General features: G+C 45.1%; 1 protein-coding gene across 4 annotated transcripts in view; it reads left to right on the top strand.

Annotated features, from left to right (window-relative positions):
* Positions 1 to 21,519, top strand: part of CEP135 (centrosomal protein 135) — a 76,304-nt gene that overhangs the window by 28,828 nt on the left and 25,957 nt on the right. For all 4 annotated transcript variants that reach the window (XM_062198806.1, XM_062198803.1, XM_062198804.1 and 1 more), the window contains 4 exons: positions 2,034 to 2,257; positions 7,145 to 7,297; positions 8,461 to 8,613; positions 13,471 to 13,548. In XM_062198806.1, the coding sequence (XP_062054790.1) occupies positions 2,034 to 2,257; positions 7,145 to 7,297; positions 8,461 to 8,613; positions 13,471 to 13,548 (608 nt within the window). The remainder of the gene's footprint in view (positions 1 to 2,033; positions 2,258 to 7,144; positions 7,298 to 8,460; positions 8,614 to 13,470; positions 13,549 to 21,519) is intronic.

Here is a 21,519-nt window from a genome sequence, read left to right as displayed (position 1 = left end):
ACCGATCCTGTCCCGGTTGCCCCTCTTCCAGGCCAGCTCTCTGCTGTGGCCCAGGAGTGCAGTGGAGGATGGCCCAAATGCTTGGGCCCTGCACCCCATGGGAGACCAGGAGAAGCACCTGGCTCCTGCCATCAGATCAGCGCGGTGCACCAGCCGCAGCGCGCCTACCGCGGCAGCCATTGGAGGGTGAACCAACGGCAAAAAAAAAAAAAAGGAAGACCTTTCTCTCTCTCTCTCTCTCTCACTGTCCACTCTGCCTGTCAAAAATTTAAAAAAAAAAAAAAATTGGGGCTGGCACTGTGGCTTAGCGGATAAAGTCACTGCCTATAGTGCTGGCATCCCATATGGGTGCCGGTTCAGATCCTGGCTGCTCCACTTCTGATCCAGCTCCGGCGGCTTTACCCACTATAACACAACACTGATCCCATAAAAATTATTTTTAAAAGAGAATTTATATTTTGATTAGTTGATACAGGGAACTTCTTGTGCTTGAGTATTTTGCAATAGAAGAAAATTCTTTGAGACAGACTGATAATAGTATTAATTAATATTAAGACGACCGTTTTCAAATAGTAGAAAACTGAAGTGCATAATTCTTTTGAGGCAGTGCAGGTGTAGCATCTTAAAACCCGTCCTTGCTACCTCTTGCTGCCTCTTGGCTCCTCAGTTGCCGCCTGTTGGCTTCTGTCCCCACCTCTCCAACACCACGGCTCCTGGGAAGGTCCTCTCTTACCTCCATACGCTAAGTGTGATGGATGCTTTTTATCATTAGCTTACTTGACACAATTGTCCCTTTGTTCTCTCTCTCCTACTTTCTTTTTTACTTTTTAAGATTTATTTTTTATTTATTTGAAAGGAAGAGTTAGGGAGAGAGACTCGCCCCGGACTGGGACAGGCTGAAATCAGGAGCTATCTTTGTCTTTCTTGAGGGTGGCAGGCTTTCCCATGCACGTTAGTAGCGAGCTGGATTGGAAGTGGCAGCCAGAACTCAAACCGGCATCAATACAGGATGCCGGCATTGCAGGCAGCAGCTTAACCTGCTTCGCCACAGTGCCAGCCCTGCCCACTCACTCCTTGGGACCAGCTCGTCTTTCCATCCTCCAGTTTGCATTGTGTTGTCCTTTTGTAGCTTTCCTCCTACTTCCATTGGGATCTTTGTTTGACCGTGGCTGTTTTTTACACTGGAATCCTTAGCCAGTGTTTGGCATACAGTAAAAGCTTAGTCCGTATCTGCTGAATGAAAGGAGGTAGGAGTGAATCAGGTACATCACGAAAATCATCCCATGCCTCTGTGGTAAAAGAAAGACTTGAGGGGCTGGCGCCGAGGTGCACTAGGCTAATCCTCTGCCTGTGGTGCCAGCATCCCATATGGGCGCCGGTTCTGATCCCAGTTGCTCCTCTTCCAGTCCAGCTCTCTGCTGTGGCCCGGGAATGCAGTGGAGGATAGCCCAAGTGCTTGGTCCCCTGCACCCACATGGGAGACTGGGAGGAGGCACCTGGCTCCTGGCTTCGGATTGGCGCAGCTCCGGCCATTGCGGCCACTTGGGGAGTGAACCAACGGAAGGGGGACCTCTCTCTCTGTCTCTCTCACTGTCTGTAACTCTGCCTGTCAAATAAATAAATAAATCTTTTAAAAAAAGATTTATTCTAAAAAAAAAAAAACAAAACCTGAGTTGTTTTGGTCTCTGTATGTGTGGATACCCTATTCAAGCTCAAAGTTTAAGTTGTATATATTATAATTATGGAGATATTTTGTTTTAGTGTTTTTTGCTGTCCCTAGGAAGTGCTGTGTGCAAATTTATCTCATTGTTCTCTAGCACTTTAGGTAGACATTGATTTATCAAACATTCAAATGTTTAATTTTTGCTTTCGATTTTTTTTCCTCCTTGCATCTCAGTTTTTAGCTCTTTACTGTGTCTGGCACAGGTGATTCACAAAACAATTCATGATTTCTAGAAATCTTTATTTTTAAAATGCATTTGATTAACATTATATATGCAACATTGTTTAAATTTAACCACTTTAATTTACAGAAAGAGAACTTACTTTGGAAGTTGAGAGAATGAGGCTAGAACATGGAATAAAACGCCGAGACAGGTCACCTTCTCGTTTAGATACATTTCTCAAAGGTATAGAAGAAGAACGAGATTATTATAAGAAAGAACTAGAAAGACTCCAGCATTTAATACAGCGAAGATCTTGTTCTACAAATTACTGTGCTCGTGAAAAAATCCCAATATTTAAAACACAAGAAAAAGTAAGTATTGCTTTAGAAAAGCAATTAATAAGGCAAGAGAGTATTTGTGAATAAGCCTTTCTGATTTGTTATTGTATTAAGTGTAATTCATACTTGCTTTTAAAAGGTTGTAGCTTTTGTCTTGTTCCTTGGCTTATGCTGTATGAGTTAGGAAAACTTCCTTGGAGCAAGGTGTACCATGCTGATTCCTGGAAGTGAAGGAAAACGGAATCACCCAGTCATAAGAGAGGTGCTGGGGCGTCTGGGCTTCTAGAACCTGAACCCAGGGATGCCTGCCACTGGACATTCCTTGCCTTTGTAGCTTCTGCTTTCCGTAGAAGCAGCATTTCCTGTCCCGTGGTGGAAGGACTTTGTCCACCCAGCAGGCAAATGGCTTCAGCTCACGGCCAGCATTGGACCAGTCAGGAAGGTGCATTCTGTCCTGGCCACGCTTCTTCTGTTAACCCTGCATGGGAGTTGGGTAGAAACTGGAAGTGGTGGCTGGCACCGTGGCTTAACAGGCTAATCCTCCGCCTTCCGGCGCCGGCACACCGGGTTCTAGTCCCGGTTGGGGCGCCGGATTCTATTCCGGTTCCCCCTCTTCCAGGCCAGCTCTCTGCTATGGCCCTGGAAGGCAGTGGAGGATGGCCCAAGAGCTTGGGCCCTGCACCCCATGGGAGACCAGGAGAAGCACCTGGCTCCTGGCGAAGATCAGCATGATGCGCCGGCTGCAGCGGCCATTGGAGGGTGAACCAATGGCAAAAAGGAAGACCTTTTTCTCTGTCTCTCTCTCACTATCTGACTGCCTGTCAAAAAAAAAAAAAAAAAAGAAGAAGAAATTGGAAGTGGGAGCTGGGCGGATTGTCCACTGTGACCACATTTGCAAGGTGCTCATCTATTTAGTTCCTTTTATGTGTAATATTGTGATTGGGTCTTCTGTTGTGGATGTTATTTCAAGTCGACCATGATTTGTAAGAGATTAAAACCGTGTGTCTCTGTTTTAGATCTTAATTATTTGCAGTGTTTTATGAATATCATTTGAATGCTTCAGATTTTTTTTCTTTTTTTTAAGCTGTGGAGCTGTAGGCACCCTGAAGGCTCCTCTGACCCTATCATTATCTACACACTAGTTAAAATGAGGGGAATTGGAGGAGGGAGTCACTCATAGAACATGTGATTTCACACTCGATGGAATTTAGCGGTTTGATTGTCCTCCCGCCCCCCGAAGATCCTATGTCCATTGTCAAAACAGTTTTGAGTCTTTAGATTGGATTTTGTTTTTTAACCAGTTGGCTGATGGCCAGATTTCGATTTATAGTTTTTCAGCTATAATGCTGTGCTATGTTACCTACTAAAAGCAAAGTGAATTGGTGGGGACATACAGTGCAAGGTAATTTCTGTGTTACTGAGCTGTTTCTGAGTTCCGCATATACTTAGATAGAACTCAGGAAAAATAAGCTACAGAATTGATCACTTTCTTCGTGTAGAGAATCTTCCACAAAATGGTTCATGAATTTAATAGCACTGAGAAGATAACCCTCAAAGCTATTAACTGAAATCTTTGATTCAGTTGCTTGGTGTGGATTCATAATGGGAAGATGAATGGGAGATATTGGTTAAGGTTCTAGTGAAATTCGGAGATGTTCCTCCTTTTTACTTACTTCCCTGAACTGTTATCATGTTACCTGGCACAACAATGAATTTTCCAGAGTTCAGAAAGTCAGGCTGTTCAGAGCGTTTTAGAGTCCCAGTGATAACTGGAAGTCAGGGCAGGGGTGAGGGTGGTGGCAAGACCGTGAGTGAGACCAGTGAATGGGCGGTGTAAGATGGCTGTGAGTGCTGGGCGCCTTCTCACTTATTATGAGACACTTTAAACATGTTTGGAAACACTTTTTTGGCAAACCTCTCAATAACTGGTTTGCTATAAAAACCAGCTGGGTTTTCTTTATAACTAACTCTTAGGTATAGTTCCTTGAAATTGTAATGACTCTAAAAGAAATACACCCTGCCATTCTGAACATCAACAGTTTTTTTTTTTTAAAGATTTATTTATTTGAAAGTCAGAGTTACACAGAGAGAGAGAGAGAGAGAGAGAGAGAGAGAGAGCTCTTCCATCCAATGGTTCACTCTCCAATTGGCCACAACGACTGGAGCTGTGCTGATCCAAAGCCAGGAGCCAAGAGCTTCTTCCAGGTCTCCTACGTGGGTGCAGGGACCCAAACACTTGGGCCATCTTCTGCTTTTCCAGGCCATAGCAGAGAGCTGGATCGGAAGTGGAGCAGCCAGGACTCAAACCAGCGCCCATATGAGATATATGTGCTTCAGGCCAGGGCATTAACCTGCTGCGCCACAGCGCCGGCCCCAACAATTTTCATCAGTAATACATTCACTGATTTTCAGGTCTGTGTAGGGAGGGGACTGTCCCCTTTCACGTTGTACTCACCATTGATTCCCACTGTGGGCAAATTCCAGCTCCGCTGTCTGGCTTTGTGACCCTGGAGAAATTCTGTAATTTCATGAAGCCCTCATTTCCTCATTTGCAAAGTGGAGGAAGTAACTACAACCTCTTGTGAAGATTAATGTGGGCCGGCGCCGGGGCTCTCTAGGCTAATCCTCCGCCTGCGGCGCTGGCACCCCGGGTTCTAGTCCCGGTTGGGGTGCTGCATTCTGTCCCGGTTGCTCCTCTTCCAGTCCAGCTCTCTGCTGTGGCCCGGGAGTGCAGTGGAGGATGGCCCAAGTGCTTGGGCCCTGCACCCACATGGGAGACCAGGAGGAGGAACCTGGCACCTGGCTCCTGGCTTCAGATCAGCGCAGCGCTGGCCATAGTGGCCATTTAAGGGGTGAACCAACAGAAGGAAGACCTTTCTCTCTGTCTGTCTCTCTCTCACTGTCTAACTCTGCCTGTCCCCCCCCCCCCAAAAAAAAAAAAAAGCGAAAAAAAAAAAGCTACAGGTTTCCACTCGCAGTGCAGGTCTTCTGAAGGAGAGACACTGGGGTGGCATCCAGCCTTTAAATAAAAAAATAATAATAAAAAGATGAAATGTGGTAGTTTGTGTAAGGTTCCAGTGTAATATCTAGCTCCTAGTAAATGATTCATTTCCTGATTTTTGTTGATGCAAAGCGAATGAGTTCCAAGTAGAAAGTCCGATTCTGCTCAGCAGGGATGTGCAGAGGGCCTGCTGGGATGGAGACAGAGACGCGTCTGTTCTTGCAGCCGCAGCACTGCGCATGTGTGTTCATGTGCCTGCGTGTGTGTTGGGAACAGTGGAGTGGGGAAAGAGTAGTTAACGATTAGTATTCATCAACACTGGCACAAATACCTTGTGAGGTCTATTCAGAGACGAATTAATGTTATTCTGCCTGAGTGGATCAGTCAGTGGAGAAATGTTCAGGAAATGGATGCATTTTACCAGGGATCATGGTAGCCCTCGAAGATACATTGAACAAGACGGACTACTTACTGTGGCCTCCTGGAGCTTACATTTCAGTGATTCAGACATGCATTAAACAGGGATCATGTGGATAACTTTGTAATCCCATTTATAATAAATGTTAAAGTACAGAAAAGATTCAGCATGCTATGAGTTTATGGGAGGAAATTAGATTTGATAGGGAATCTGGAAGGATTCCATGGAGAAAGTGACATTTAAGCTGAGACCTGAATAGTAGTTAGAAGAGACTATCAAATCCTGTTCATTGAGTTCTCTTTTTCTGGGATCTGCAGAGACCACGTCCTTTTTCAGATTTAGGTGTGATTGATTACAGATGGTCTTCTGTAGTTATTTAAGCCTTGATTAAGTCTCAAAATACTAGTTGCTTTTTTCCTGTTAAATATCTTGTCCTTTAAGGTGTTTAGAGAGCTAAGCTCATCCATTAGGCTTTGATGTTGCTTAAATAATTAACTATAAGGATAACTTAATTTGATGTGGTAGGTGAGGAATACCTCATAGATACATATCGCTTCCCAGTTCAGCACCAAATGTATGATGCAGACCCGGGCTGTTTCCAGGGCACCAAAGTAGCAGATTGTCCCCACTCTCTCAGGGCTTCTGCATTTAGTCCTCGGAGATACCAGATAAAGTCTCCATCTGTCAATGGTGTTGAAGAGAGTGGGTCTTTGAAATTGTACCGGACTAGTGGGCATGTTCTTATTTTAGACATGTTGGATGTAGTTACTTGGTCAGTGAACATCCTTCATGGACATTGCCTAGTAGAAATAATTTACATTTTTTTGACTTTGGAAGTAGACCTCACGTAGGTCTAAAACTGGGACAATTGGGGGTTGGTGTACCAGGGAAACTGATGTTAATAAGTTGAAAGAAAACGCTGAGGAATGTGCTAGGCTGTTACATCTGCTTACACTGAGGGAACAGACACACACACACACACCCGTCCTTCCTGGTCTTTTCTCTGGAGAGGGTTATAAACTAGTGGGTCTCAAACATTAGAGTACATCAGAGTCACTGAAGGGCTTGATAGAACTGGGCCCTGCCCACAGTTTCTGGCTGAGTGAGTCTAGTGTGGACCCCAGGATTTGCACGTGTAACATGATCTCGGATGCTGCTGATGCCTCTGCACTAAGGGTACACTTTATGTCCCTAGTATGAGCAGCCTCAGAATGACAGCTGAAGCATGTCTGGTGGCATCTGGTCAAGCAGTATCTGCAGCCCCCACGTCCCTTCCTGGAAGCTTGCAGGCCGGGAAATTTGCCCCAGTACTGGCAGTGCTCTCATCTACTTTCATTGTAGATTAAGAAAGAAAGAAAGAAAAAATTCCTGAACGACCTTAGCGAAACTCGTGTTCTTTTTGTCTGTTAGCATCTCTCAGTCTCATCACCAGCATCCTTATGTCAACCATGTGGTGATCATTACAGCACATGATAACTTTTGTTCTTTAATTATATTTCAGGGTGATTACAATTCAGAAATTCATCTGGTCACAAGAGAAAGAGATGAACTTCAGCGTATGCTGGAAAGATTTGAAAAATATATGGAGGATATACAGTCCAATGTTAAATTATTGACGGCGGAGAGAGATAAACTCAGTGTCTTATATAACGAAGTAAGCAATGTGGTATCATTAAGCTAACATGATATGGAACCTGCTAACTTTGATGAGACCATAAAATATGGCCCTTGTGATAGTCCTTCACAATTACTAGCCTAAGTACTAATAGTTTCTGCTCTCATCCTGTTCTCAAAGCAGAGATTTCTTTTTTCATACTTCTCTTTTCTAGCCCATCTTCGTGTCAGATCAGTTAGAGATGGTCTCTTTTCTTCTAAAATTACCTGGATCGGGTCTCAGCCTGATGCTGAGCCACATTGCTCCTGGAGATTCAGACATCCCAGCTGTCTCCACTTGGGCAGCACCCCCTATTGTGTTTGGCTGTGTTGGCTATTGGAGACTTAGTGTTTGGTTACAAACCAACAAAAAACACAAAACCGAGGACAGAGGGAATGGGGACAGCCTGGCCCTGTTACATAGCCCCAGTTACCATAGGCAAGGGCGGTCTGAGCAGAGCAGAGCGTGCTGTCTTCCACTTCTGCTGTTCCTGTCTCCATGCCCCACGACATCCTGCTGCCGCCTGGAGAGGGGACAGGCTGTGCAAAAGGGCCATTTTCAGTTCTTGAACTTTTGGGATTCGATGGTACCCACTGTGGGATTAAATGTCAGCTTCCCTGGTCAGCTTAGTTGGCTCCTCCTTTTCTGCCAGCTGTCTAGCTCCCAACATTTTATGGTTGTCACCTCATTCAATATTCTTATCTTGGTTTTATTCCTTTTTTTAATCCTTTTATTTTGTTGGGATTTGGAAACAAAGGTGGCCTGTGTCCAGTTTGACTTTTTTAAAACTAGAAGCGGGGCCAGTGCTGTGGCATAGTGGGTAAAGCTGCCACCTGCAGTGCCAGCATCCCATATGCCGGCCCCGCTGCTCCACTTCCCATCCAGCTCTCTGCTATGGCCTGGGAAAACAGAAGATGGTCCAAGTGCTTTGGCCCTGCACCCGTGTGGGAAACCAGGAGAAGCTCCTGGCTTCAGAATGGCTCAGCTCTGGCTGTCGCAGCCAACTGGGGAGTGAACCAGCAGATAGAAGACCTTTCTCTCTCTCTCTCTGCCTCTGCCTCTCTGTAACTCTGCCTTTCAAATATATAAGTAAATAAATGATCTTAAAAAAAAATCTAGAAGGGTATCCAAAGTGCTTGTTACTTGTGTCTTTTATTCTCAAGGCTCAGGAAGAATTGTCTGCACTCAGACGGGACTCCACCCAAACCACAGTCTCCAACAATATTGTTAGTCTTATGGGAAAGGAAAAAGAACTTGCCTTATCTGACCTAAGAAGAGTTATGGCAGAAAAGGAGACTTTGAGAGAAAAGTTAAATGTAAGTAAAAAGGTTGGCCGTTTTCAGAGGTAATTTCTTGGGAAGCAGGGTCTGTGAGTCTGTTTCCCATGAAGTTAGTGTTGCGGAAGTAACAGCTGGAATAGGGATTGGCAGCAGCAGCAGACCTGGGCCAGCCTTGGGCTCTGTGTGTGTGACAAAGAGCTAAGAATGGTTTTTACATTTTTGAAAAAATACCAGGAGAAGAATCATTCTTCATTGTCGATAAAGTGTTGTTGGAACACTGTGCCTATTTGTGTACCGATTGTCCATAGCTTCTTTTGTGCCACAGTGGCCAAGCTGAGTGGCCACATCAGAGGAGGGAGGCCCACAGCATCTAGACTACTTACCATCCGGTTCTTCACAGAGAGACTGCCAGCCCTTTTCTCTTTCTAAAAACAACAACGCTATCGAGTCCTGTGCCTTCCCAGCGCTCCCCCACCGGAAGTGCACTGCTCGGCTGTGCGTGATGTGGTCACAGCCATGTCAGCCCTGGAGCACTTTCATCACTCACTGCTTCTTCCCAGGCTCTCGCTGTAGGCAGCCGTTAATCCATTCACTTTTTGGGTTTCCATAGATTTACCTGGACATTTCCTGTAAATTGGATCATTCATTATATGACTTTTATGTCTGGTTGCTCTCATTAGCGTGACATCTTCAAGGCTCGACCATGGGAACATTTGCGTACCACTTTCTATGTGGCTGTTTTCATATTCTCGTGTGCCTAGTCTTGTGACACTGCAGGACTCCTGCTGAGTCTTTTTGTTTTTTTTTAAGATTTATTTATTTGAGAGGCATAATTACAGAGAAAGAGGTCTTCCATCCTCTGGTTCATTCCCCAGATGGCTGCAGTGGCTGGAGCAGCACTGATTCAAAGCTAGGAGCCAGGAGTTCCTTTGGGGTTTCTCATGTGGGTGCAGGGGCCCAGGTACTTGTTCCATCTTTCAGAGCTGTCCCAGGTCATCAGCAGGGAGCTGGATCAGAAGTGGAGCAGCTGTGTCTTGAACCAGTACCTGTATGAGATGCCGGTGCTACTATGCCTCAGCGCCACCTCACAAGTCTGTCATGGAGAATGTCACCAATTTAACTTAAAAATTCACCACCATCCCCCCACCCCGCCCCGGGCTGGTGCTGTGGTATAGAAGGTTAAGCCTCCACCTGTGGCACTGGCATCCCATATAGGCACTGGTTTGAATCTCAGCTATTCCACTTCTAATCCAGCTTCCTGCTAATGTGCCTGGGAAAGCAGCAGAAGATGGCCCAAGTGCTTGGGCCCCTGTACCCATGTGGGAGACCATGATGAAGCTCCTGGTTCCTGTCTTTGGTCTGGCCCAACCCTGGCCGTGCAATCATCTGAGGAGTGAACCAGTGTATGGAAGACCTCTCTCTCTCTCTCTCTACCTCTGACTTTCAAATAAATACATCAGAAATCTTTTTAAAAAGTTTACTCCCCAAATATAGTTTGAGAATGCTATTTGGGGAGGGAGGCAGCAGTTTGGCCCAGCAGTTAGGATGCCATTTGGAATCCCACATCCCATATCAGACAGACTGGGGTCAAGTTCCAACTCCACTCCCAATCCCAACTTCCAACTAGTGTATACCCCAGGAGGCAGCAGGTGATGGCTCAAGTACTTGGGTCTCTGCCACCCACGTGGGACTTGGATTGAGTTCCTGGCACCTGGCTTCAGCAGGTATTTGGAGAGTGAAATCAATAGATCTCTCTGTCTATGGCTCTCTTGCTGTCTCTTTCCTTTTCTTTCTCTGCCTCAAATAAAATGAATAGAAATTAAACAAAAAGACTGCTCTTGAGATGGGCATGTGGCCCAGTGGGTGAGATACCAGTTAATATGCACATGTCCTGTTTATGAGGGCCTCAGTTAGATTCCCAGCTCTGACTCCAGGTTCTAACTGCTTGCCAATCAGGCCCGTACAGGCAGCAGGTGGTGTCAAGGACTTGGATCTCTGCCACTCCTGTGGGAGACCTGGATTGAATTTTTGGTTGCTGGCCCCAATCCTAGGCTCAGCCCTGGCTCTTACAAGCATCTGGGGAGTGAACTAGTGGATGGGAGCTATCTGTCTCTCTGCTTCTGTTTGTCTGTCTCTTTGCTTCCTCTCTGCTTCATATATATATATATATATATATATATATATATATGAAAATATTGGTAAAGATTCCAGTTAAGAATATATATATACTTAATTGGAATCTTTACCAATATTTTCTTCCAGAAAGAGTTTTCTCATAAAAATAAGTGTTAAAATTATCAAACAGAAAACTTCTGTGCAATATGGCATCTTTTAGCACAAGTTACTGATTTGCCCTTTCCCATATCTGTTGAAATGCTCAAAGAATGTAAAAATAGGATTTAAAAAATGCAGTAGTACTCAAAACTTGGAAAAAGTGACATTCGTAGCTAAATTCTTCAGAGTTGTAGGAGGAAGGAGTTTACAAGTTTTCAGCAGTTTTACTTACAAAACTGAGCTAATCATCAGTGCTTCAGCCTCTCATTATTCTGCTATCCACAGCTTATCAAAACTAGGCATCATTACTAATTAAGCTCTCCCCGAAAGCTGGTATCTCTCAATCACCAAGTCCTAGCAATACTACCTCTTGAATAACATTTAACATTTATCAAGCCGTTCCCATGTGGAGCGCTCTGTTCCACGTACTTTTTGCATGGATTGTTCAGTCGGTCTTCACCACAGCCTCTTCTAACAGGCTCTCCCTCATGGACAGCTCTCTTGAATTATGGCAAAGTTAAGTGACTTGGGATGGCCATTTTGCACAGTACTTTGGATGCCTGCCTGAGTTAGTCCTGGCTTCACTCCTGATTCCAGCTTCCTGCTAGTGCATACCCTGGGAGGCAGCAGGTCATGGCTGAAGTTCTTGAATCCTTGCCATCCATATGGGAGATCCAGATTGAGTTTCGGGTTCTCAACTTTGGCCTGGCCCAGTCCCACCCCAGCTATTGCAGGCATTTGGGGAGTGAATCAGCAATATGAGAAATCTCTCTCACTCACTTTTATCTCTGTTTCTGTCTCTGCCCTTCTAATGAATCTTTTTTTAAAAAAGGGAAAGGTACTAAGTTGTTAGGGTTATCCGATATGAGTTGTGAGGATCTGGCTCCTGAGCTCGTGTAACTTTCCTAGAGTCTCTGTGTTTCTGTTCCCCGCTATCATCCTGTCTGGTCATTATCCTCTCACCTGCCTCTGTGCTTGATGTTGCTCCTCCCAAATGTATATTAAACACTGACTTTAGAGTCCTCTTTCAAAGATACAAATCTTGTCAATTCACTTGCTATTTGAAATCCATTAACTATTTTCAAGGACTTCAGTGATTGGCCTTTGCCTACTTTAAGATCTAAACATCCCCGTACCCCACCCCAGGTCCTCATCTACCTTTTTCTCAAGACTCCAGACGTAATATGTTTTTCTTGCCTCTAATCTTCTAACATAGATTAACCCCGTGTCCAGAAAATTCCTATTCACTCTTGAAGTCAGAATAGAGAACCTTTTTTCTGCTAAGGGTCACTTGGACAATTTATAACATCATTCACAGGCTGTACAATCTTATCAGCTTAATTAGCTGGAGATTTTTTGGATTTTGAGCCCTGCCTGTGATTGCTGTGGCAAGTCCAGACCAAACGATCTTGTAGGCCTTACACAGCCTGCAGGCTGGACGTTCAGGTTATACCTGGCTTCCTCAGTCAGGAAACTAGATTCTAGGTTTCGTCTTGATAGATTGCCATGCAATCCCTTTTCCTAGTGCACTATTTCTGGGTTTTAATGTAACCTCTTCTTTAAAGTTTATCTTTTCTGTTAGGCTGTACTATTTCTAAAGACAGAGACCTTAGTCTCTGCTTGGTGCTTATATAGAGTATGTACTCAGTTGAATGATTTTTTTAAAAAGGTTTTTTTGAAAGTGATAGAGACAGAGACAGAGAAAATCTTCCATCCACTGTTTCACTCCTCAGATGCCCACAGCAGCCAGGTCGGGGTCAGACTGAGCTAGGAGCCAGAAACTCCATCTGCATCTCCCACATGGATGGCAGGGGCCCAAGTACTTGGGTCACCATCCACTGCCTTTCCAGGAACATTATCAGGAAACCGGATCAAAAGTGGAGTATCTGTATGGGATGGGGTGTGGGTGTCACAAGTGACAGCTCTCCTGGCTGTGCCGCGGTGCTAGCCCTGGTTGAATGATTTAGTAAGTAAATACAGCACAGTGACCCTTCACCAAAACAGATAATCCAAGCATCAGATGTTTTTATTCATTTGATTTGAGTAGCACAGATGAAGTACGAATCCACATTAGAAAAACTCTTAGTGACCAGCAGGTTATACCACTTACTCCAGACTTGGCAGCAGCAGGAGCTGGATAAGATACCCAGGAACAGCCCTGTGTTTAGGTGTTGGCCTACACAGCCATTCTCGAGAGTCTGAGCTCTTGCGTGGCCGTGTCAGGCTGTGTCCTGTGTCTTTGTGACCTCATTGTTCCTTCTGTCTCCTCTTGTGAGGTCATACTCTGTAGCTCATTGCCTAACCTGCTGGTCTTCTCCCTGTATAGCTGTTCTGACAGTCGGTCTCTGTAAATCCATACAGATGAATCCATACCAGTGTGTGTCTTCACTTCCGTCGCACACGAAGCTAGAAAGTATAAAAGCTAAGACCCTATTATGCTTTCTTTTTTAATCAAAAGCATTGTTTTTATAAAATTTATAACGCTATTCTTTCTAAAATTTGTCTATGTTTTATGAAAAGACAAATAGAATTTAATAGTGCTATAGGCTTGCATTACTTACTTTGGTACTGTTTTATTCTTTGATGTAAATGAATATTTTCTATGAAATTTTCTTTCAGAATATCCAGGAAATGAATCTTTTTGGAAAATCAGAATTAGAGAAAACTATTGATCATTTGACACGTGTTAATCATCAGGTAATTTATCACACTGTACTTGGGGTATATTTTATTATATGAATGATTATGCTAGTTATAGTTTTAAAAATTTTTTTAAATTTATTTGTTTATTTGAAAAGCAGAGAGAGAGGGAGGGAGACACCCGAGATCCTCTGTCCACTGGTTTACTCCCCAGATGGCTGCAATAGCCAGGGCTGGGCCAGGCTGAAGCCAGAGCCAGGAGCTTCATCCAGGTCTCCCATGTGGGTGCAGGGGCACAAGCATTTGGGGATTTTCTCTTGCCTTCCCAGGTGCATTAGCAGGGAGCTGGATGGAAGTGGAGCAGCTGGGACTTGAACCGGTGCTCATGTGGGGTGCTGGTGTGGCAGGCAGTGGCTTGACCTGCTATATCAAATACTCGCCCCAACTATGTGTTTTTAATATTGTAAGATATTATGCTGGAAGTGCTATATAACAGTGATTAGGACTGCGTACACTGAATGCTGAGAACTTGGGTTCACTTCCATGTCTGCCTCCTACTTGCTATGGGCAAGTTACTTTTCTTTTCTGTCCCTTGGTTTCCTTGGTTGTAAAATAGGAGTAGAGTTCATACTTACCTCAGAGTTTCTGTGAAAATTACATGAGTTAATACATGTGAAGAACTTAGAAGAGTGCTTGGCGTATTGCCTGGCACTCAGTAGGCATTAGCTATGATTATTACTTTGCTCTTGTAAAAAAAATATAATGCAGATAGAGTGAAAAGTGAAATTCACTTTCATTCTTTGTTACAGTTGCCCATCAGGCTCCATAGGGAACTGATTCCAGGATCCCCATGCATGCCAAAATCCATGGATGCTTAAGTTTCTTATATGAAATGGACTTGAAAATTTTATTTATTTTGTTTTTTGTTTGAAAGGCAGAGAGAGACAGATCTTCCACCCACTGGTTCACTCCCTGAATGCCTGCAACAGCCAGGGCTGGGCCAACTTAAAGCCAAGAGCCTGAAACTCATCCAAATCTCCCATGTAGGAGACAATAACCAAAATACATACCTCCCAGCACTAGCAAAAAGCTGGATTGGAAGTGGAGGAACTGGGGCTCGAACCAGGCACTCCAATACAGGATGCGGACACCCCAAACAGTGACTTAACTGCCGTGCCAATTCCCTACCCCATCTCCTATGTATTTAAATAATCTCTAGGTACTAATAACACCTAATACAATATAAATAGTTGTCATACTGTATTGCTTAGTGAATAATGATAAGAAAAAAAATCTGTGGGTAGACATTTGGCTTAGCTGCTAAGATGCCTGCGTCCCTTATGTGAGTAGCTGGGTTCCATCATTCAGCTGTGTCTCACGTGTCCAGACTCTTACTCATGCAGACTCCAGCAGGCAGCGGTGATGGCCCAGGTAGTTGGTGTAAGGAAAAGGGGCACAGAACAGAGAGGAGACAGAATATGAACTCACAGCCAGACCGAATTTATTCAAAGAAAAGAAATCTGCAGAGGTGTGTGACCAGCTGCCAGCGTGCGCACAGACCGGACATGTGGCAGACAGCTCAGCCCCCAGGGGTTGGGCTTTCTACCTCTTCGTGGATGGGGGCAGTGTGTGGAGGTGAACTCCTTCAGGACAGGTTCTTCAAGTTTGCCCTGCAGGCTTCCAAATCTAGGGTGTGAGACTGAACTGGTCTTTTTTTTTTTTTTTCTTTTTAAGATTTATTTATGTATTTGAAAGAGTTACATAGAGAACAAGAGGAAGAGAAAGAGAGGGAGAGAAAGGGGTCTTCTATCCACTGGTTCACTCTCCAATTGGCCACAATGGCTGGAGCCACGCCGATCCAAAGCCAGGAGCTTCCTCTGGGTCTCCCACGTGTGTGCAGGGGCCCAAGTACTTGGGACATCTTCTACTGCTTTCCCAGGCCACAGCAGAGAGCTGAATTGGAAGTGGAGCATCTGGAACTTGAACCAGTGCCCATATGGGATGCTGGCACTGCAGGTGATGGCTGTACCCACTATACCAGAGTGCTGGCCCCTGAACTGGTCTCTTGGAAGAAGGCAGGGTAACAAGAACCTAAAATGGCTGAGGCTTGTGTTCTTGTTGCATCAGTTGGGTCCTTGCTACCCACATGAGAGACCTGGAATGAGCTCCCAGCTTCTACCTTTGGTCCTGGCCTAGTCCTGGCTATTGTGGGCATTTGGGGCATAAAATCTGCAAATAAGAGTATGCCCCACCCCCACCCCAACTCTCTCTCTCCCCCTCTCAGATTTAAAACACATACACACACATACACAGAGCTATTTATGTCGGCACACATGCAGCCGTCATAGGCCTGACTGCATGCCACAGGATCCAAGGTCAGTAGAGTTCATGAAGGTGGAAGCCCCAGATGCCGAGGACCAGAGGTGCTGTCTAGGGACAGAGCGTGTGACAGTTTGGTGTGTTTCCTGACAGCCGCTTACCGCTTTCATTTTGGCTAGTTTTATAGTTGTCTTCATTCTTTGAATTTATTTGCCTTTTAATTCTGTCATTTGAGTTGCTTCTTTTTTCTCCTCATCCCGGGTTTGTATCTTATTGCTTTTATTCCTTACTGCTAATTTTATATCAGATGCCAGACATTGTGAAATTTTTTTAAAAGATTGGTTTATTTATTTGAAAGGTAGAGTGACAGAGGCAGAGGCAGAGACAGAGAGGTCTTCCGTCCGCTGGTTCACTCCCCAAATGGCCACAATGGCCGCAGATGAGCTGATCCAAAGCCAAGAGCCTGGAGCTTCTTCCAGGCCTCTCAAGTGGGTGCAGGGGCCCAAGGACCTGGGCCATCTTCTACTGCTTTCCCAGGCCATAGCAGAGAGCTGGATAGGAAGTGGAGCAGCCAAGACTTGAACAGGCACCCATATGGGATGCCTGCACTGCAGGCAGTGGCCTCACTTGCTGTGCCACAGCGCTGGCCCCCAGACATTGTGAATTTTACCTCTTGGTTACTGGATAGTTGTATTCCTCTAATACTCCTCTCTGATCCCTTTTTGTCCTGCTTTTAAGCTTCTTTGTAGTATTTAGTCTTAGACTGATCTCTTTCAACACCGTTTAAAAACCCTTTTGCGTAAGCAGCCTGTTGCCCTGTGAATTACTAGATTTTTCAAGTGGCTAGTGGGAACAGGAAGCATTCCTGGCCCTGCAAGAGACCTGAATATTGTTCCCTCTTATTCTTCGATGGTTCTTCCCCTGGCCTTGGCTGAAGACTCCCGGGGCCACATCTCAGACGTCTGGAGTTCCCACTCTGTGCAGTTCTAATCCACTGTCCGCCTGCCAACTCCTGCCCTCCTCGACGCGGTCCTGTCTTAGGAACTTAGTGTCACAGCCTGGAGGTGCTCCAGGCAGGAAGCGGGAACCAGCTGTAAAGCTCACCACCTTTCTTTCCTGTCGTTTACAAGGCAGAAAGATGGAGAGGGAGATCTCCCAGTCAGTGGTTCACTCCCCAAATAGCCGCAGCAGCCAGGTCCGCGCCAAGCTCCTGAGACTCCATCCAGGTCTCCCACATGGGTGGCAGGGGCCCAAGCACTCCTCTTGGCTGTCTTCCCAGGCACGTTAGCAGCAGGAGGCTGGCTGGGAAGCAGAGCAATCAGTGCTCAAAACAGCGTTGCAGGCAGTGGTGCTGGCTGCTGTTCATACTTTTCCAGTGCCTAGTGGCTTAACATTCTTATTTTGTGTATTAATTTTTAAGTTATTTTGGACAGGAGGGTAAATCTGATCCTTATCACTCTAGCTAGATCAGAAGCTGAAAGGAAGAATTAGTAAACTGGAACGTACATCTGAAGAAAGTACTGGAAGTCAGAGATTAGGAGATAGAAGATATGAGAGACATCAGAATGTTAGAGAATAGGAATGAGAAGGTGTGAACATACCATTATTTCGTCAGAATTTGAGAAAAGTGTACTAGAATGTGGGAGAGACAATATTTGAAGAGATAGTGACTGATAGTTTCTAGCTAATAGGAAAATACAGAAATTCTCTGATGCAAACTACACAGTGTAATCGGTGTTAGTGGTGATAAGTAATACAAGGCACCTATGGATGAGTTTGTAGGATCTGTATGAAAAGCCTTGTGCAGCCTTATTGAAAGACATTCGAGAAAGCCTAAATAAGTGGAGAGAAATATTGAGAAGGTGGTCCGTTCTCCCCAAAGTCATCTATGGAGTCGAGGTAGTTCCGGCTGAAATCCCAAGAAGGGTGAGTGGGTGTGAGAGAGAGAGAGAGAGAGAGAGAGTATGTGTCTGAGAGAGGAAGTGAGTGAGTGTGTGTGTGTGTGAGAGAGAGAGAGAGGGAGAAAATTGCTAACAATAACATGGGCGCAAGGAGCAGATCACACAGCAATTTTAAAGAGGAGCAACATGGTGCTGGGCCCACCCTCCCTCCCAGACTTGGAGACTTCAAAGCTGTAACTGAGGCTTGGATTTGAAGACAGAGATAAAACTCAGTTGTGAGCAAGCCTATAGATAGCAGGAAACCTGATCTGTAAAGAAACCCAGGTCCAGGGGAAGGGGATGCGCGTTCAGTAATAGGATCCTGCTGCACATGTGCTGTACCCCACATTAGCTCAGGTCTACTTGTAGCTTGGCATATTCAAATCTCTACTTTTTTATTTTTTATTTTTTCAATTTGAGAGGCAGAGACACCCCAGTATGTTGGTCCACTCCCCAAATGCCTACAACACCTAGGGCTGAGTCAGGCCAAAGATGGGAACCAAAACCCCATCCAGGTCTCCCACGTGGTAACAGGGACACAGCTGCTTAAGCCATCACCCGCTGCCTTCCAGGGTGCACATTAGCTAGAAGCTAGAATACATATTGAAGCTAGGACCCAAACCCAACTACTCTGATGATATGGGATGATAACAGTCATTCATTTGGCCAGTGTCTTAACCACCAGGTCAAAAACCTACCCCAAAGCAACGATGTATTTTAAAGAAATGCAGGAGAAAATCTTTTATCATCTTGGATAAATAATAATAGCAGCATTTACATGGTACTTTGCTATGTCAGGTACTTTCTCAATATTTTATATAATTTTAATTCTCACAGCAATCATATGAAGTAAATGCTAATATCCTGCTCATTTTGTAGGTAAGGAAACTGAGGCAGAGGGAAAATTTGCCCAGGATCCCACAGCTAGCTAGCCAGTGTCTGGTATCAGAGTGTTTGCTCCTGAACAAAACACAAGCACAAATAAGTTTATTTCCTCAAGAAAAAACGTGGATAAATAGGGCCACAGTGACAAAATCAGCTTCACCTAATAACTATAAATTATCAAAAAAAAAAACAAACCCGCTGATTGAGCATGCAACTCATGACATATTTACACTAGCTTTCCCCAGGTCAGCAGAAGATGTGAATAGATACTTAGCCAAGGAAGGGTTTACAAATGGCTAATAAACAGATGTTCTGACACAGTAATTGGGGAGATATGAATGAAAACCACAGTGAAATTTTCTGTCAGGCATCAGAAATTTACAGTTTTAACAAGTATTAGCAAATACTTGTGGCCCCTGGGGGTACAAACTGTGCCCATCATAGCACAATCTAGTCTTTTCTAGCAAAGGCAAAACCTATAAGCCAACAGTTCCTTTTCTAGGTTTGCAGCCTAGGTAGGGCCCAGCACGACTGTGGCCCCCAGGCCAAATGCAGCCTCCTGTCCGTTTTGTAAGTGCTTATTGATAGGTTGTCTGTGGTGCTTTGGTGCTGCAGTGCAGTGGGGTGACAGTCCATGGGGCCCACAAAGCATAAATATTTACTCCCTGCCAGAAACCAAGATCAGTGTAGATGTCAGTTGCATGTAAAGTGGATGAGTGATGGTAATTCACACAGTGGAGTGATCCAGTGAGTAGGCGCCGCTGACATCCACACAGCCGATGACTCCCGTGAACGCGTGTGGCCCCAGAAAAGCAAGGTGCTGAAGGAAACATGCAGTGTGATTCCACGCATGTAAGAGACACGAAAGAAACGCAAGGAAGGTGGCTCCTACGGGCAGAGGGAGGGCCGTGTGAGGCGGGGCTGTTCCCCAGCAGTGTTTTGTTAACTGGGCTGACGGAAACCCAGATGGTCACTTTGTTCTTGTTTTCCCATACATGAACTCTTGTTGGTGTAGATGCACCCACAGAGTTCAGGAAGGCTTTTCATGCACAAAAACAGTTCCCTTCCCCACCTCCCCATCCCCAGGACAACTGTGCTCAACTTTACACCTCATCTGCCATTCACCGCCCTGTTCCTAACCAGTGCGCGGGTGCTGCAGGCTCTACCTGTACTGACCTGAGCGCCCCCTGGTGACTTTCCTGGTGGGAGGAGGCCTTGGCAGTCCTCCCTTATTGCCCGCTACTCACTTCAGAACTGTGTGTTACCGTGGCTGAAGCTGCTCAACCACGCCAAGTAGGACACGATTTCTTTGTTGCTTGTAGATTGTCTCTACCCTGAAATGAAGCATTGCCCTTCTTTTGTTTTTGTTTCCGACGTTGAACCCATAGTGTATTTTGTCAGGAGTCCAGTAGCTGCCGCCTGCCATTCAGTACTTTTTGAGCGCCCATGTCAGCGTGCTAGTTGAGACAGGGAGACGCCCCTCCTTGACTTTCCATCTTCCTGCCCACGGTGGGCGTGCGGCTTTCCCTTCCGCCCTGTGTCCAGTCCCACGATTTCTTCTGTCTTGGTTTGGTCCTTCGTGCTACTGAAGCAGCTTCTCCAGATGTTCCTGGGAAGGAATGCACAGTGGCCATTTTTTGGTATTCTAGGTGTCTGAAAATGTCTTAAACATGTTTGATTTACAATTTGGCTAGGTATATGGAAATCTAAATTGGAAAATTCTTTTTCTTTTTTTTTTAATTTTCAAAGATATTATTTGAAGTCAGAGTCACAGAGAGAGAGAGGGAGAGAGATCTTCCATCCACTGGTTCACTCCCCAGATGGCCATAACAGCTAGGGCCGGGCCAGGCTGAAACAGGAGCCAGGAGTTTCATCCGGGTCTCCCATGTGGGTGGCAGGGGCCATACAGTCAGGCCATCTTTTGCTTCTTTTCCCAGGCCATTAGTAGGGAACTGGATTGGAAGAGGAGCAGCTGGGACTCGAACTGGCACCCATATGGGGTGCCAGCATTGCAGGCGATGTTACCTGCTATGCCATAACGTTGGCCCCAGAGAAAATTAGTTTTCACTAAAAATTTTGAATGTTATCCACATTGTCTTTAAATGTTTGTCGGATGTCAGGTGCTGTGCTGTTTCCTGGTTCTCAGACATTTGGAAAGGTTTGAAGATTTGATCATTGTCTTGTTTTCAATTTCTTGAGTAATATCTTCCCCTCTACTTCTGTATTCTGTGTCTCTAGAACTTTTTTACTGATGGTTTTAGACTTCCTGAAGAGATTCCATAAGGTTCTTATCATCATTTTGGCTTTTGTTTACTTTCTGGGAAATTACAACTTCGTTGCCTAACCCTTTATGGATTTTAGTTTTTTAATTGTGTATTTGTGGGTTTTTATTTATTTTATTTTTGGTTATATTTTTTTGTTTCTAAGAAAACTTTTAGAATGAGGTAGGAGGTACCTGGAGTCTGAGAATCCCAGTGTATACATAGAACCTCAACTTAAGAAAGTTCAACTAGATTTTCAACTTTATGATGATGCAGAAACAATAGGACCATGACTTTGAAGTTTGGTCTTTCCTCAAGCTAGCCTTATGCCATGGCATCCTCTCACGGCTCAGGTAGGGCAGCAGCAGCTGCCGGTCAGCCCTGGGATCACCAGGGGAAGCAGTGGGCCCTCTGCAGTGTCCTGGTTGCTAAGCGAGGGTGTTCTGTAGGGAAATGTGTTAAATGTGGCTTTGACTCACGAGCTCTTCAGCTTACAGTGGGTTTATTGAGGAGCATCAGTATTGATTTTGAACCAGTGTCCTTGTGCCTGCCGCGACCCTGTCCCTCTACTTGGTATCTGTGCATTGAGCATCTTCATGGTGGTCTGCTACTGTGGTTGCTGT

The sequence above is a fragment of the Lepus europaeus genome, chromosome 8 (genome assembly GCF_033115175.1).
Source record: "Lepus europaeus isolate LE1 chromosome 8, mLepTim1.pri, whole genome shotgun sequence".
Lineage (NCBI taxonomy): Eukaryota > Metazoa > Chordata > Mammalia > Lagomorpha > Leporidae > Lepus > Lepus europaeus.
Note: the sequence above shows the minus strand (reverse complement) of the source record. Positions and strands in the feature narration are given on the sequence as shown.